General features: G+C 39.0%; 1 protein-coding gene across 2 annotated transcripts in view; it reads right to left on the reverse strand.

Moving 5' to 3' along the window:
• RELN (reelin) overlaps nucleotides 1–16,114 on the reverse strand; it is a 482,353-nt gene that overhangs the window by 400,304 nt on the left and 65,935 nt on the right. For both annotated transcript variants that reach the window (XM_087861166.1, XM_087861167.1), the window contains exon 2: nucleotides 11,370–11,480. In XM_087861166.1, coding sequence (XP_087717292.1) covers nucleotides 11,370–11,480 — 111 coding nt within the window. The remainder of the gene's footprint in view (nucleotides 1–11,369; nucleotides 11,481–16,114) is intronic.

Below are 16,114 nucleotides of genomic sequence, written 5' to 3' on the forward strand. Positions count from 1 at the left end.
ACAGGAGTGTTATTCGTAATAGCCAATATGGAAACAATTCAAATATTCATCAACAGATGAATGGATAAATAAAATATGTACTATCCAAACAATGGGCAATTATTCAGCCATAAATAAGAATGAAGTACTGCAGGGGGCCCTGGGTGGCTCAGTCGGTTAAGCATCTGCTTTCAGCTCAGGTCACGCATGATCCCAGGGTCCTGGGGTCGAGCCCCGCATCAGGCTCCCTGCTCAGTGCTCCCTTCTCCCTCTGCCGCTCACCCTGCTTGTGCTCTCTCTCTCTGTATGTTAAATAAGTAAATAAAATGTTAAAAAAAAAAAAAGAATGAAATACTTCATTCTTCAATATGCTTCGATATGGATGAAACTTGAAAACATGTCAACTAAAAGAAGCCAGTCATAAAGGCCACATACTATATGATTTCATTTATATAAAATGTCCAGAATAGGTAAATACATAGAGACAGAAAGTAGATTAGTGTTTGCCAGGGGATGGGAGGAGAGGGATGTAGGACTGACCGCACTTAATAGGTATAGGGTTCTTTCTGGGGGGATGGAAATGTTTTCAGATTAGTTAGTGGTGATGGCTGCAGAACATGAAACATACTAAGAATCACTGGGCTGTCCACTTTAAAATGCTAAGTTTTATATTATGTGAACTAGACCAAAAAAGAAAAGTATATTAAAGATTCCAAGAAGTACTATTAAATTTTTAACCAACATACTCCAAGCTTATTTATATTGCAATACACTTCTGCCATGTATTTTGCTATTAACACATCATAAGATACTAATGACTGCAAGAGGCAGTGTGGGGAAAGGTGCAACTAGCGTAATATTTTAAAATTCATTCTAAGATGAGTCTGATAGCACCTCCTTGTTAAAAAGGGGACAAGAAGAAAGAAAGAGCAAAAAGGGAGGGGAAAGTCTAGGGACTTGAAGGATAAACTTCGTCAACCTCAAAATGATTCCAGAGGGGCTCATTTGTCTCATTCTCTAGAAACAGAAAGCCAACCCCCAACGGAGTTCCTCCTTTATTTGTAACAGATTTCTCTCCATTTTCGTTATTAGCATTAGAAATGGTATTGGATGACAAAGACTAAGAGTTTGGTTACAAAAGAATCTTCTCATAATGCAAATAACTAATTATTTCAAAAAAGAAAACCATGAAGGATAAACAAAACGTCTTCCCGGAGCATGATCTCTGATAGCTCCATTCATTTCACTTTTAACTTGCTGTTTACGAGAGTTCATGTGGAGAGGCACTGTTCTGAAGAACCAGAAATGACATAATTAACTAGATAATAGCAACAACGTGGTTCCCATGTCTGAAAACATGTGGAAGGAAAAGGAGGAGGGAAGCTCAGTCTGAACTTTTACCAAAATACTAACAATTTTGCTATTCTGTTTTCCAAAATGGCAACTCCCACACTAGCAAGTATCTTCCCATGCAGACATTTCAGAGTCCCCAAAACAGTAATTTAGTTGTGTGTGTGCCTCAGAGAGCAGCCTACACATCTAACAGGCGACATGCAAAGCTCAGCATCAGAGGGCTGAATGCAAACTACACAATGGAAGACAAGAGTGGAAACAGAACCAGCATTTGGTGAAGGGCCTCTATGGGACAGCAACAGCTGTTTTCAAATTCGTATGCTGCATCCAGAACTATCTTCTGGGCGATGCCAAGGATTTACTTTCGCTACTTTTTAAAAAAATACTTCAAAGATTACTATCAGAATTATTTCTAGGAAGTAATAACATGACACAATTGTTTTCAGTTGTTCTTAGATTTAACTGCCAAGAAAGAAGCAGCCAACTTTAACCAAGAGTATTTATAAATCAATTACTGTGAACATGGAACATGAACTCATTTATCATTATCTAGATACCCAGAAAAAGGACTGGAAAATGTCAAAAGTAAGCCACACTACAAGCAAAATGACTGCCAGATCAGAGTCAGAATTCAAAGTTTATTCCCTTAAACATAGACTTTGATCTTTTCTCTTGTTAAAATGGACAGTCTGGCATACTATGGAAAGTATCACTCTTCTAGAAAACAGTATCTCTTATCAGCAAAGAGCCACAGTTCCTAAGTCATTTTTAAAAGTATTATTTAAGAAAAAGAGTAAAATATCCCTGACTCTGTCTTTATCTAGTAAGGGATAAGACCTCATTTACAGAAACTTATTTCCAGAATTACTCCAAAAAACTTTGACATGAGAAAGTACCCTCACATAAAAACCTACTGCTCTCTCCTTGTTTGTTCAGTGCTGTTTGGGGGGCAAATATCATCTTTAATAAGGTTACATTTGCCAGACAAAAGAGACTCTTCACAATCTGTTCACACTGACAGACAAAATCGTAACAAAATAATCTCAAAAAATCGTAACTTCTATAGCAGAGTGGCAACTCCCATTAGAATCCGCTCGAAAAATGTGACTTTGACATTCATAGTTAAGCACAAGAAGTTCACTGTGATTCTGAGCACATGGATTTGAGCAGGAATAAGGAAGAGAAAGGAATTAGAACTCCCCTGCCTTAGGGAGACATTTTTAAAGTACCTTTCAAGGGTTTCAGGGCATCTGTCTTATCAGGGCTAAATTCCAGAATCTAGATTCTGCAGAGTATCCAGAGACAACTGACAAGTTAAAGTATGAAGGAGCCACAAAACGGATGAATCTTATGAGGAATATGGGTTTTTTTGCCTAGAGGAAAGAAAGTTACTTACTGACTTTTTAACAAACATTCACCTTTTTCAATTACTTAAGAAATTATGTGAGAGTTTAGAAACATGGCAGAGGAGTAAGGGGCCCTATTTCAACCAGTCCCCTAAATCGAGCTGGATATCTACCAGACCATTCAGAGTACCCACGAAATCAGCCTGAGATGTACATGTATGTACAAGGAAACTTCCTTAATCATCTCACTTGATGTAATCTTAGAATATGTTCCCAAGAAATTGTAGAGTCATCATTTTTGAAAGATCAAAGAGATAAAATAAGAACTTCACTACCATGTATTGTTAGGACATTGACCTGCACTAAGAGAGGAGGCTGAGATGGACAATCTCTTGAACTTCTTTCTATCTCCTGATTCTAAAGAAGTCACTTCATCAATCTCTCTCCTATCTAAAGGCACTGGGGTCTGCCACCTCCAGGAAAAAAAGGGACAAAGTGGTAGGCAGGGTAATAAATTACCCCAGAATCTCTGATGATAAAATTTACATATTTTTGTATAGTTTTAAATATATGTATAGATGTGTAGATTTATATGTACATATAGAGATTCAGAAATATCCTCAAAGTTAAAGACAGTAATATTCACTCTCTTGTCTATACCAGGACACTTGGGAACATACATGCATTTACTGATGTCAGCTCTAGTAGTAAAATACCCCATAAATCCTCAAAGATTTGTATTGGTTTATTCAATGAATATTTATTGAGAACTTGTTATGTGCCATAAGAGTGAAAAGGACTAGATCATCTCTTGTCCTCAAAGAGGTATAAAGGTTTTAAACAAGTAAATTCAACAGATCGTTAGAGATGGCTGGTGGAGGTCAGGGAAGAGACTGAATGTACAGAGAAGGGAATAGAGTTCCGTGGAGGTGGGCACCAGGGAGGAGCAAGGAGTGGGGTCATAAAGGCTCAATAGAGGAGGTGAATCAGGACAGAGGCCCTAAAAGATGGCAGGAGGTCTGCCCAGCAGAGAGAACCAGAAGAAAGTCCAAGCACCACAGACAAAGGCGTGAAGTTTAACGCAGCTGGGATTTTGGAACTGTGTGTGGGTTATGACTGGTGCACAGGCGTATGTGTGCGTAGCAGGAATGTATGTGGCTATAAAGGAATGGAAGGAAGATTTGGGAGCCCAGTAGGCTGGGCCATAGCACAGAGGGCCTTCTCTTAGTCAAGGTTCTTTTTGGTTGTAATAGAAACCAACTCAAGTGAGCATGGACTGTAAGGGGAGCTTAAGGAGAGACTATAGAGTCGAGTTTTAATTATGACTTTGCAACTCCCTATGTGTGACCTTGGGCAAGTTACTTACCCTCTCTGTGTCTCAGGTTCTTTATCTATAAAACGAGGATAATTAGTACGATTTTTGTTAGGATCTAAAGAGTTAATATCTGCAATACAACTGCCACATAGCAAGTGCTTGATAAATGTTAGCTATTTTTATTATTGTTTCTTAGAACCCAAGACTATCCGAGCATGATGGGAGAAAGCCAAAAATATGAGCCTGGAAAGCTTTGGCACCTCAGGCAGTGTTCTGTCTGTCTTCCCTTCTCCTCTCCCTGCACAACATTCCTCTGAGCCCTTGTGGATGATGGCTGCCCACAGCTCCCAGATGTTTACACATGCCTTGATTAGCACATGAAGAGTTGGGACTGGGATTGATCAGCCTTGATTCCAAATTCTTGTACTGGTAAATTTGGTTGACTCAGCTTGGCTTGGAGATCTCGCTCATAGTTTACATGGGGCCAAAGGGTTTGGGTGAAATCATGCCACAGTGGCCTACCTCCCTTGAATGGCAGGAAGGAGGGCAGTGGAGTAATTCATCTTGATTTTTAGATCTAACCATTTTCAGGTCTAAGCCACAGAGCAGACTACACAATTTGATCTTCAGAGGTTTTAGAGTGGCTGATAAGTACTGAAGGACGTTGGTTTTTCCAATTGCTTTGCATCCTCCTTAAACTTTTTCTTTCCCAATGTGCACAACCGCAACTCCTTTTAAGAATCTGGAAACTGTCAAACTTCCATCTACTAAATGAAATGTGGTCTAGCCATACAATGGAATATTACTTAACCATAAATAGGAACGAAGTACTGGTATCTGCTATAACACGGATGAACCTTGAAAACATGATGCTAAGTAAAAGAAGCCAGACACAAAAGGTCACATACTGTATGATTCTATTTACACGAAATGTCTAAAATAGGCAAATGCATAGAGACAGAGAAAGTAGATCAGTTGTTGTCAGGGACAGTGTTGGGAGAGGAATGGGGAATGACTGCTAGATGGGGATGGAGCTTCCTTTGGAGGTGATGAAATATTCTGAAATTAGATAGCGGTGTTGGTTGTACAACCCTGTGAATATATTGGAAATCACTGAAATGTATATTTAAAATGGTAAATTTTATGGTATGTGAATTATATTTCAAAAAAAAGTATCTGAGAACTGTATGTATCAGAATGCCTGGTCTTACTCGTCACACCTACACCATCTCATGTAATAGCCACTGCTTGCCCTTCCTAAGCCTTGTTTTCTTACCTACACATCAGGGCAGGGGCTAAGCCAGGCTGTACCGAAGAGCCCTAAATTCTATGGGCAAGAAACTGGGTGCATTGCTCGGCAGCCAAATTAAAATCAACCTTCCTCTTTCAAACATTCTGCCACTGGAACTATCTTCTCATTCTATTCGCTATTTCAGAGAAAGAATTCTCACTTTTTCCTGAATTTTTAAATAATACCTATTTTAGGGCGCCTGGGTGGCCCAGTTGGTTGTATCCAAATCTTGGTTTCAGCTCAGGTCATGATCTCAGAGTCGTGAGATTGAGCCCCAGCGGCGAGTCTTCTTGAGATTCTGTCTCTCCCTTTCCCTCTGCCCCTCCCCCCGCTCTTGCTCTCTCTCTCTCCAAAATAAATAAAATCTTTAAAAATAAATAAATAATACCTATTTTAAGCACATATACTAGGCACTTGAACAGATAACTCATTTAATCCACCCAACAATTTTGCGAATGAGGCACTTCTCATTTTACAGATGCAGACATGGAGGCTTAGGGAAAGAAAGAATGTGGCCCAAGTTAGGAAGAAGAGGTGGCAGGCGGGCGTGGAACCTGAGCTGCCTAGCTCTGGAGGTCATGTGATGAACCCCTGCACTGAGCTGCCTTTCTCCCCTAACTCCTCCACTTGGCCCAAATCTCATGCCCCTCAACATTTGCTTTAGCAATTTGCTGACTAATTCAACAGCTTTATATTCATCATGTCCACTATTCTAGTAAATGATTCTTTTTAGTTATTTAGGAACTTGGAAATAATCCCTGAATTCCTTAGTCATATGTCAAATACAAACTACATTATACTGTTTCTTAATGAAGGTAATGCTAGCATATGCAAATGGAATTGAGGCCAAATTAATGAGTTGAGACCAAACTTAGGTTAATACCCAGTAAACAGGAAAAATTAATGGCAATTTCAATTCTTGTCAGCTATGCTCCTGGTACCACTGACTACAGCAATTTGTTTAATTAACCTAAAGTCTTCTTGTTAATTATAGATCATTTACCATATCCAATAAAAGGTCATGCCTTCAAAATCCCGGAATATGTTTAAAATTTCTCAAGTGTGTTACAAAGTATTTCTTTGCAAAGAGACTGACAAAATAAATTTAACGAGATCATTCCGAGTAATTTAGGTTAATTTAGGCTAGTCAATAAATAGCATTACTATACAGGACCCTATTTAATGAAGTTGCTAGAGGTTGTCCCCTCTTTATACATATTGAAGCCTAAATATATGTACGTATAACACATGTGTGTGTCTCAAAGGCACAAGGATAGGACAGCTAAGACTGAACTGTATTTAATGCCCAGGGATGTAGGGGTCCTAGTGACAATTAGTAAAGTTGTAAAAGGTTCTACTTAGTTTCAATGTGAAGGATAACCAAAACTTAGCTTAAACAAAGCCTATATTTTTATTTTTAATGACAATAAAACAAAGTAGTGATAAAAATTTGCATCATGGCAATGAAACATTAACATACAATCAAAATCTACTGGTAAAGTACACATTTTTATTAACTAGTGACCAACATAAGATTTACTAAAATTTTAAATCTTAAAACCCTCAAATAATTTGTTTTATAAATATATCCCTATTCATTTAAAGTTAGAATGTCAGATTACAGTGGGGAAAAAAAAATAGATCAAGTTAAAAAATTCTACTACCATGTTTTAAAAGTAATATTGAAAATATTAAATTTTTATGTTAGTTGCTTAATCTCTATTGAAAACATGACATGATTGAATGTTTAAGAGAAAAAATTAAAAAGAAAAAATCTTGGATCTGTTCGCTGTATTTTCTCCCTAAACTTGGATTTTATCAAATCTTGTCATTTTAAGAATTTTGTAATTTAACAAACGACTGGATCTAGAATGCTTCATCATTCCAGAAAAAGGAAAGGAAACACACAGAAAATTACAAAAGTTTACATGAAAAACTGTTAAAATGGCTCACGTAGCTGAGCACAGTGATCTAGCAATGCCAAAGCGCAAACGTTTAATTTATGCAATGTCTAACAATTTGAAGTGTGGCTGCTACTCCTCAGACCTGCAAACCCAGTTCTCTGGTTTTAGAGCCAGAACACCAAAAATTGAGTAAAATGCTTTTAGAGCCAGAATACTAAATATTGAGTAAAATGCATTTCAGCCTCTGGAAAAGGAATAATTTTGTATGAAAGGATATTCAAATAGCCCTTCATTGAGCGACCACAAAGAGCCTTGAAGATTTACATGATTGAGCTGGAATTCAATGCCAAAGACAAGAGGAAGCATTTTTTTTTTTCTTCTGGGATGCACAAAGAGATATCCATAATTAAACATCACTCTTCCCTAGGGCAGCATGTTTTCTTACATTGACAAGCAAAATGAGGTATTTCAAATCACGCATTGTTGGCATACAGTCATCTTTTGCATAGCCATTGTTTTAATGTATTTCTGGCTATTAGGCATTTGTCTATTTTTGGTCAGTGAGGCATGCATTTTAAAGAATTCTGATTTTGCATAAAGGCTGTAGTTATGTTAGTGGAATTACATTTATACAACAGTATCTTAAGAATAATTATAGCCTTATTTTGGCTGGTCACACACATTTTATAGTTAAAGGAGAGCGGCTATAACTTTCATGTAATTAGTACAATTAAAATTAACTATAAAAGGAAAAAAACTTCCAGAAGTACTTTTCAGACTCAATTTTATGTTTTACTTTGTCTTATTTAACACAGCTAGTTAAATATATCCCACCCTAATCCTATGCTATGTTGGGAAAATGCCAAACAAACCAAGTTTGCCTAACATTCCATCAATTAAGTCAGAGCCTAATGACAGATTACGTATTCAATAACTCTTTTGTTCTAGAATGCCACATTTTGTCAGCCTGATCCTACTATAACTACTAAACTACCAAAAAGCAGCAATTATTTTTTACAATTTACCTTCTGTAAGAGTTTCCTCTCCTTTCTTACCTGCACCCTACTCAAATCCTCTTCATTTTCTTAAATTGTAAAGAATATGTTAAACTTAAGTCAAATACCAAAAAATTCATGTGCTTATGTTTTCTAAAGTGGCCACTGATCTAAACAGACATTTTATCTCCTGCTCTCTATTCAAAAACATCACTTCCAAAGATTAACTGTTTATAATATTGAGGTGTATAATTAAATCTTTTAAAGGAATTTACCACTATCCTATAAATCCACGTAAACTTATGTAGCTATTACTGGAACTTACAAAAGTTAGATCTCACTTATCTATCCATCCATATAAAAATTATGTCCTATAAAAACGCCAATGGATTGGTGGGAGACCTAAGCTGTGGTTACGGGAGGTCAAACAACAGACTTCTTGTTTCGAAGCCTCTTCAGACGTCAACCTCATGATACAGGGTTCATGGTGATGGGGAGACCAAGGGCAACTTAAGCTAATCAAAAAACATTCTAATTCAAGTGAAACTGCATTTGTACAGCTTTCAAAGTCACCAGAGAAAATGTGTTGAAGCCCGGGTATCTCAAATAACTCCTAACAATTGGGGCACCTGGGTGGCTTAGTCAGTCGAGCCCTCAAGTCGGCACTCTGCACACAGTGTGGAGTCTGCTTGAGAGTCTCCCTCTCTCCCTCTTCCTCTGCCCCTTCCCCTGCTTGCTCTCTCTCTCAAATAAATAAATTAATTTAAAAAAATAACTTCTAACAATTGCATTCCTAGTTTTTCATTTGGCTTACTAGCTAAAATCGGAGGCAATGTGACACATGCATTTCATGTCCTTTCAAAATGTGTTTACAACATACTTATGAGTGATATTTAATGATTTAATGACAGTTATTTCATTCAGCCAAGTCTTCTCCAATCATCTGATCTACAAACCCCAGACTAATTCCTCGAAGAACTGGTTTTTGCCCCTCAAAGGAGGTATATACAAGTCCTGGGCTAGGGAAAGCAGCTGCTTCGGTTATCAGGATAATTTCGGAATATCTAGATTTACTGAGTGTTTCCTATGTGCTAAGTGCTTCACATAAATAACCACCTTTAATTCTCACAAATCTTATCAAGCAGGTGCCTTACCAACCCCTTTCACAGATGAGGAAATCAAGTTTACATCTCAGCTCAACACCACTTCCTCAGGAAAGCCTCTCCTACCTCCATCCCATTTCACTCCAGACCAGATCTAGTTTCTCTGGCAAACCCTTTCCCAGCACTCAGTACTTGGGCAAGCTCGCCTCTAGCAAGATTTGCTATTATGTATGTATACGGTCAATTAAATAATGTCTCTCTCTCCCCTTTATTGAATGTAGATGGGTGGTTCTCAAACTTCAGTGTGTACCAAAAGCACCTGGACTGCTTCTTAGAAAGTGGTCACTGGGTCTCGCCCCCAGCATATCTGACTCACTGAGTCTAAAGACAGGCTGGAACTCGGGAGTCACAGGTTCCAGGTGCTGCTGCTGCCATCAGACCTGGACTGACCCAGTACAGCACCTCTCAGCCCTGCATGTACATCGGAACATTCCAATCCAGCAACCAAAGTGACATTAAAAACAACCAATGCCCACACCCCACTCCCAGAAATTTTGATTTAATTGCGCTAAGAGAGAACCCAGAATACCTTATCCCAGATACTGTATTCTTTTACTAAAAAATTGTTTATCTAAAAGTTAAATTTAACCAGATGGCCTGTAAATTTTTATTTGTTAAATCTGGCAACCCTGCTTTTAAGTCCTGTTGTAACATAACAGGTAGTACGTCATATATATTACGTACGTGTATAGGACTGGAAGCTGACCTCTGCAGAGCACAAAAAGGATGGCGCTAAACAAGCGGAATTTTTAGACCTAAGAATTTTTTTTCTTGAGGCTTAGAACTTAGACGTAATTACCAATACATTGTAAAAGCTTATCTAAGATCTTCTAAAAATAGGGCAAATCCTCAATGTCAAATAATTAAACATGACAATTAAATGACTTCCAGGTTCCATGAAGCCCTGAGGCTGTGAGCCTCAAAATGGGCCAGAGAGTGACAATGGGGCATCAACAGTACGGCTCTGACATCAATCAGTGAGTCACCTGGGCACCGCTACTGCTGGGACTTGGCGCAGAGGAGGCGCTCTTTCATATATCAAAAGTAGGTAAAAATTATCTATTTAATAAATACCCCAGCAAAGATAAAACACTGAACACATGGCTGCCTCTGATAACGCAATTCTATCTTTTTCATATCAATGTAGGGAGTCTTGTGCAGTTTTCCAATTTCAGAGTAAGATCAGTGATTTCATGTCTTACATAAACGGATATATTAAATTTGCATTTTTGATGCTGAAAAGGGACTATTTAATTCCAGCTTGGCATGTTTACTGCATAATGGGTAAAGCAGGGATTTCCAAACTGAGAATCCTCTGGGCTCAGTAACGATCATGTAGCCTTTGCTTCCCCATAGAAGTAACCTCCCATGTCTCTGATTCAAGGACAAGGACTCTGTGTAAGTGTTTTAAATATTAAAACATGAATACTCACAGAATTCAATCATTTCAACAATCATTACTACCTTCCACTTTGTACAATGCTTACCTGCCAAACTTAACAGGACACTTTCCACCTAATCCAGGACCGTAAGAACTGTTTATAAAAACAGCTTATTGAGGGGGGTGCCTGGCTGGCTCAGTCAGGAGAGCATGCGAGTCTTGACCTCAGGGTCATGAGTTCAAGCCCCATGTTGGAGGTAGAGTTTATTTTAAAAAATTATAATAATAGAACTTAAGAAAATAGGTTATGGAATGATTGCATGGGCATCAGAGTAAAACCCAGTTTCAGCAACCTAAATGACAGAACATAAAAATCTACTTAATCCCCCAAGACCAAGTATAATAGTGTTCGGTAGATGGAGAGGGATAGAAAGAATGTCACACCAAGCTTATGGTTGGCTGTACATTCATGTGACTTATTTCAATTCACCTAACTTCAAGCAAACAACACAAAAATCATTTCAGATTAGTTTTTTTTAAATCATCAATGTCTGATCCTTTTAAAACAGATGTTTCAAAAAATAACACCTATAACTATTTAAACATTGACGATTATTGGTTTCTAATGTCAGGACAGCTTACCAAATCCAAAAGCATTGGAACCTCCAATGCTCTGTGAAGCCTGCGCACTTGTGGACGTATACAGTCCTGTCACCAGCAAGCCGTCAAAGAAGGTGCTTGTTGAAATTGTCACTGAAATGCAGGGAGGGAAAAAGAAAAGAAACCTCAATTAATACAACCAGAATACTGAGATACATTTCTGAAGAGTTAAACGTTGCCAAAACAATTTTTACTCATTATTTAAAAACTTTTTTATGCTATTGGTAGTTAGTATTTTCTTTATATAGGAATCACACGTAGAGAAGCAAAAAGAAGCCTAGAACGCCTGTAATCACTGGTCCTAAATTTAGTACATTAGCTCTATCTTTCTGCATTCATTTACACGTTTCCCAGCCATATGCAAAATTCTCTGAAAATAATGTAGTATTGAATAGCTAGCTTCCCCACCTCCACCACCACCCCTGAAGACAGTCAAAGGCATCGCTGGAGTTTTGGCATTGTGATTAAACACTTTTTTTTTAAGTATTCCATACTGTGGGAAACAATCTTACATTGGCTGGAAGAAGAACAATAAGATGTACTGTATTTCTTATTGTGCATCTACATTTCATAGATGAATCCCCTGAAGTTTTTCAACAAAAGCAGACTAATTTGCATGAAGACAGTTAGCCTTTTTCCTTCTGAGAACAAAAAAGGAAGACCACTGCATGCCTTAAGTTTCAGAACAAAGTCTGCAAGAGGAGTCCAAATGGTTTCATAACCAGAAAATCAGGATGTTCCTAGCAAAAAAGGGCCTAATACAATGTATCTGTATGCCACTCAGGTTTGGTTTTTTAAAATTTTATCTTGCTCACCACCCTAAAATAATGATTATGATTTCTGCCTTGACATAATATTTTCTCCTGCATTGGTTTTATAAGATTAAGATGACGCCATTTGCAGGAAGCAGCGGGAAAAGGCAATATTATTTTGGTAGTGCACAGTACAAGACCATCATCATCCTTGGTGGCAGTAAGGAGAATGGCCAGAGTCACATTAACTTTGATGAGAATGTTTAAATTAAACTCCAGGAAATCCAGTGACTAGAGCTGAAGGGTCTGAAGCATCCATATTATAAAGCATAAAACAAGACTCGTAGATCAGTAGAACAGCCTGACATCATGGTACCCCCACAATGGCACTGGATATTGGAGTAAATCACCCCTTCACATCCTTCAATAACAGCTAGTATTTTGACTGCTAGCATGTAAGCCACTCAGCTGGGCACTGAGCTAATTAGTTACAATGTATTATCTCATTATCAAAACATTTCTATAAAAGGGGTACTATTATTACTCCCAGGATACAAATGAGGAATTTATGGCACAGAGCAATTTAGTACCTTGTTCAGGACCATCTGATATCATCTAAACATGTCTGATGCTGATTACCCAGCATCTCTCTTGTTTTCTCTCCGCCTGCATACCACCCCCTCCCCCACTGCCAAGATCCCACAGAAGCCAAGTGACATGGCCAAACTCTTGTTAAATAAACTATTTCCCAGATTATTCACATGCACGAGGAGTATTTGAAGAAAAGGAAAGTAAAAGCTGCAGGACTCCGTGTCACTGTTAATAGAGAGGAAGAGGGCTATGGGTGGCTGGGAGGTGACCCCCATGGCATGGTGGACGGAGCCCTAGGCTGGGTAAGGGATGGGATCCGGGCACCAGGTACTCATCTGCTACTATCTGTTCTTGAGCAAAACCACTTCATCTCTTAGAGTCTCAATTTCCTCATTTATGGAATGACACACTAATCTCCAGCCCCCTGTTCTGCCTTCTCCAGATTCCCACAGTTGGTTCTACTGCTGTCTCTGCCCTTTGGTTCAGTGAGTTATCTTGGCCAAGGTAGAAAGTGCTTAAACAGCTTCTGTGTCCCCATCCAGTGGGGTTTAAAATTAAGTTGCTTTCTCTTAAATTAACTATACTAGCCACTGAACTCTAAGGCAGTGTCTCAGGCTGTTCTTTCCAGCAAATCAGACCCCACCTGCAGTTCTCACTGTGGACCCACGGGACCCTGCTTTTACCCACTTCCTCTCAATCCACTCCACTCTCGTCCAGTAAGACAGCAGCAATTCTGTATTAAACGTACAAACACAGCCCCTATGGACTCCTCTCCATTCCTTTATGCTTCTACTTTTATTATTTCCAAGACACTAAAAAATATCAGAGTTTTATGAGTTAGGGAGTGAGGCAAACCTGAATTTGAATCTCGCCTCTTTCTACCTCTGATCAGGGTGTGACCTTGGCTCAGATTCCTCAACTGCAAAAAGAATAATACTATCCAATTCGCTGTAAGAATGAAAAGAAATATATTTACAATCTATCAGTGTATCTATCTCTTTAACAAACTATCATGCATACAGTAACTCATTGGTGAAAGTCAGCTCCTCTTCCCTGCCCTCTTTCAGACCTTGAAGCCCTGCCTTGCTCTTCTCTTCTGGAAAACTGGAGTCCCGCACCGAACTCCTGACATCTGCTGAAGACACAGCTGATCACTGGACTGCCCACATCTGAGTCCTGCCACCTGCTAGGATTACCCACCTACCCTCACCATGCACTACTTCATTTCCACCCACCATCCACATCAAGCTCAGCTGTGACGTCTGCAAGCTCAAGACAAGTGCAATCCCCAGCTTCTTATTAATATGGCTTCTCTTCCAAAAGATATTCTGCTGAGTGTTAATTTAAAACAGAGGCTAAACACTCTTGGAAAAGGGGCTAAAAAAGAGGAGGACCATGTGCGACAGCTCTTGGCCTTCCCTCTGATGCCCCCAGCTATCCAGCTCTGGTCTCAAACAGCTATGTATCTTCCAGCAAAACAAAAGCCCTGCCCAGGCTACCACGACAATTGATAAATTCAATTTGATCGCTTATACATATCTAGTGATATTTTAGTATCTTAGACATGTGCACTTAGGAAGCTGACTGCACGGCCTGGACTCATTTGGGTACTGAGCACAACCAACATCTGCTGTGCCCCTTAGATGTATGTCCACCTAGGCTCTTAATCCCTTAACAGGCCTCCCCCTTCCTCTGCCACTAAGTGCCTCTCCAGACCCAGAGGATGAGGCAAATTCTGATCTTAATGTCTCCACACACCGCAATGCCTGGTTCAGATCAATTCTTTGCTTTAAATAGATTCTTGGGTGCTGAAACAGCAAGGTCTAGTGAAAACATCCCAGGAATAAGAGGACTGGAATTTATTACCAACAATAATGTGCAATGTCAGATCGGGCAAGCTTTTCTCCCTGCTTGGCTCTATTCCTAGTTGTAGTGAGATGAATACTGATTGTTTGGTAAACTCATGGCTAGGTGGACGTATCATTTCTAAGCATTGAGTGTCTTAGAAAACAAAATTGAATTACTGCGAAAAACACTTCTTACTCTTAGAGTCTTATGTCATCCATAAACTGACTCCTCCCAAATTTCTGTCTCCTGTCCAGATCCCTACATACCTCTTTATATATACTCCAGATTTATATCAAGATGCTGCTCAACACCCCCGCTTGGATGTTCAAGAGATGTCTCAACCTCAACACGACCAAAACTGAATGCCTACCCTGTCCTTCAAAACTGCTTCTCCTTCAGCCTTCACCAAATCAGTTGTTGGCAACACCACCTTTCCTGCTGAGTGAACTTTAGAATCACCTTCTCCCATACTCCGCATCTAGTCCATCAGGAAATCCTACTGGCCCTGACTTCAGAACATATCCAGAATCTGACCACTTACTACCTTGTTCTAAGCTACCATCGTGTCTTACATGGACTATTGAATTAGACCTCAATCTGATCTCCCTGGTTCTACCCTCCTCTCGCTAGAGTCTATTCTCAGTATGAGTCAGAGGAATTCTTTAGAACATCCATTGGAGCATGTCAGTCATTTGCTTACAACTTCTCCGCTAAGTCAATGTCAGTCTTCACAGTGGCCTACAGAGTCCTATGTGACCTGCCTCCATTCCCTCTCTTTCCTCCTCTCCTTCTGCTCTCCTCCTGGCTCACCCCACTCCAGGCACACTAGCCTCCTTGTTGTTGCTCAGATATGCCCAGGCTTTGCACCAGCACCTTCCTCTGCCTTGGACTCTCCTCCTTCAGATTATCAGGTAATTATCACCTTCTAGCATATTATACTCATACATTTGCTACAATGGTTTTTATGTTTATTGTCATTCTCATTCTGCAGAATATGAATTCCATCAAGGCAGATATCTTAAGGGTTTATGTTCAGTAGTACATCTCAACATCTGTAATAATTCCTGATACAATACTTATTAGAATATTTATTAATGAAAAACTCATTCATACAAAAATGGCACAAGGCTGTCTTATCTTCAACTTGTTTCCAGAGGAAAAGTATGTTGTGAATCCTAGATTTTGTATGTCAAATGAATCCCACTTGGAAAAGCCACATGGAAAAAAAAAAGAAAGAAAGAAAAGTTGGCTATTTACGTATTTAAAATGTTTTCCAGAAAGCAAACTAGTGGATGCAGGGACCAAGAGACCAATTGAAGACATCTGTAAAAAACGGCAGATCACCTTAAGTCTACATACATTCTCATAGGCTATATGTTTACACAAATCATCTAAACGAAGAGTTCCCTATTGGAAACTAATTGAATATAATCTATTTCTCTGTTTGCTAGAGTTGGGAGTTTAAAGTTATTTTGGAAGGGAAAAATGATATTTGCCTTTGAAAAACTGCTGTCTTGACAAGCATTCCTTCTCCTT

This window comes from Ursus americanus, chromosome 3 (genome assembly GCF_024610735.1).
Source record: "Ursus americanus isolate L20-20 chromosome 3, mUrsAme1.1.p, whole genome shotgun sequence".
Lineage (NCBI taxonomy): Eukaryota > Metazoa > Chordata > Mammalia > Carnivora > Ursidae > Ursus > Ursus americanus.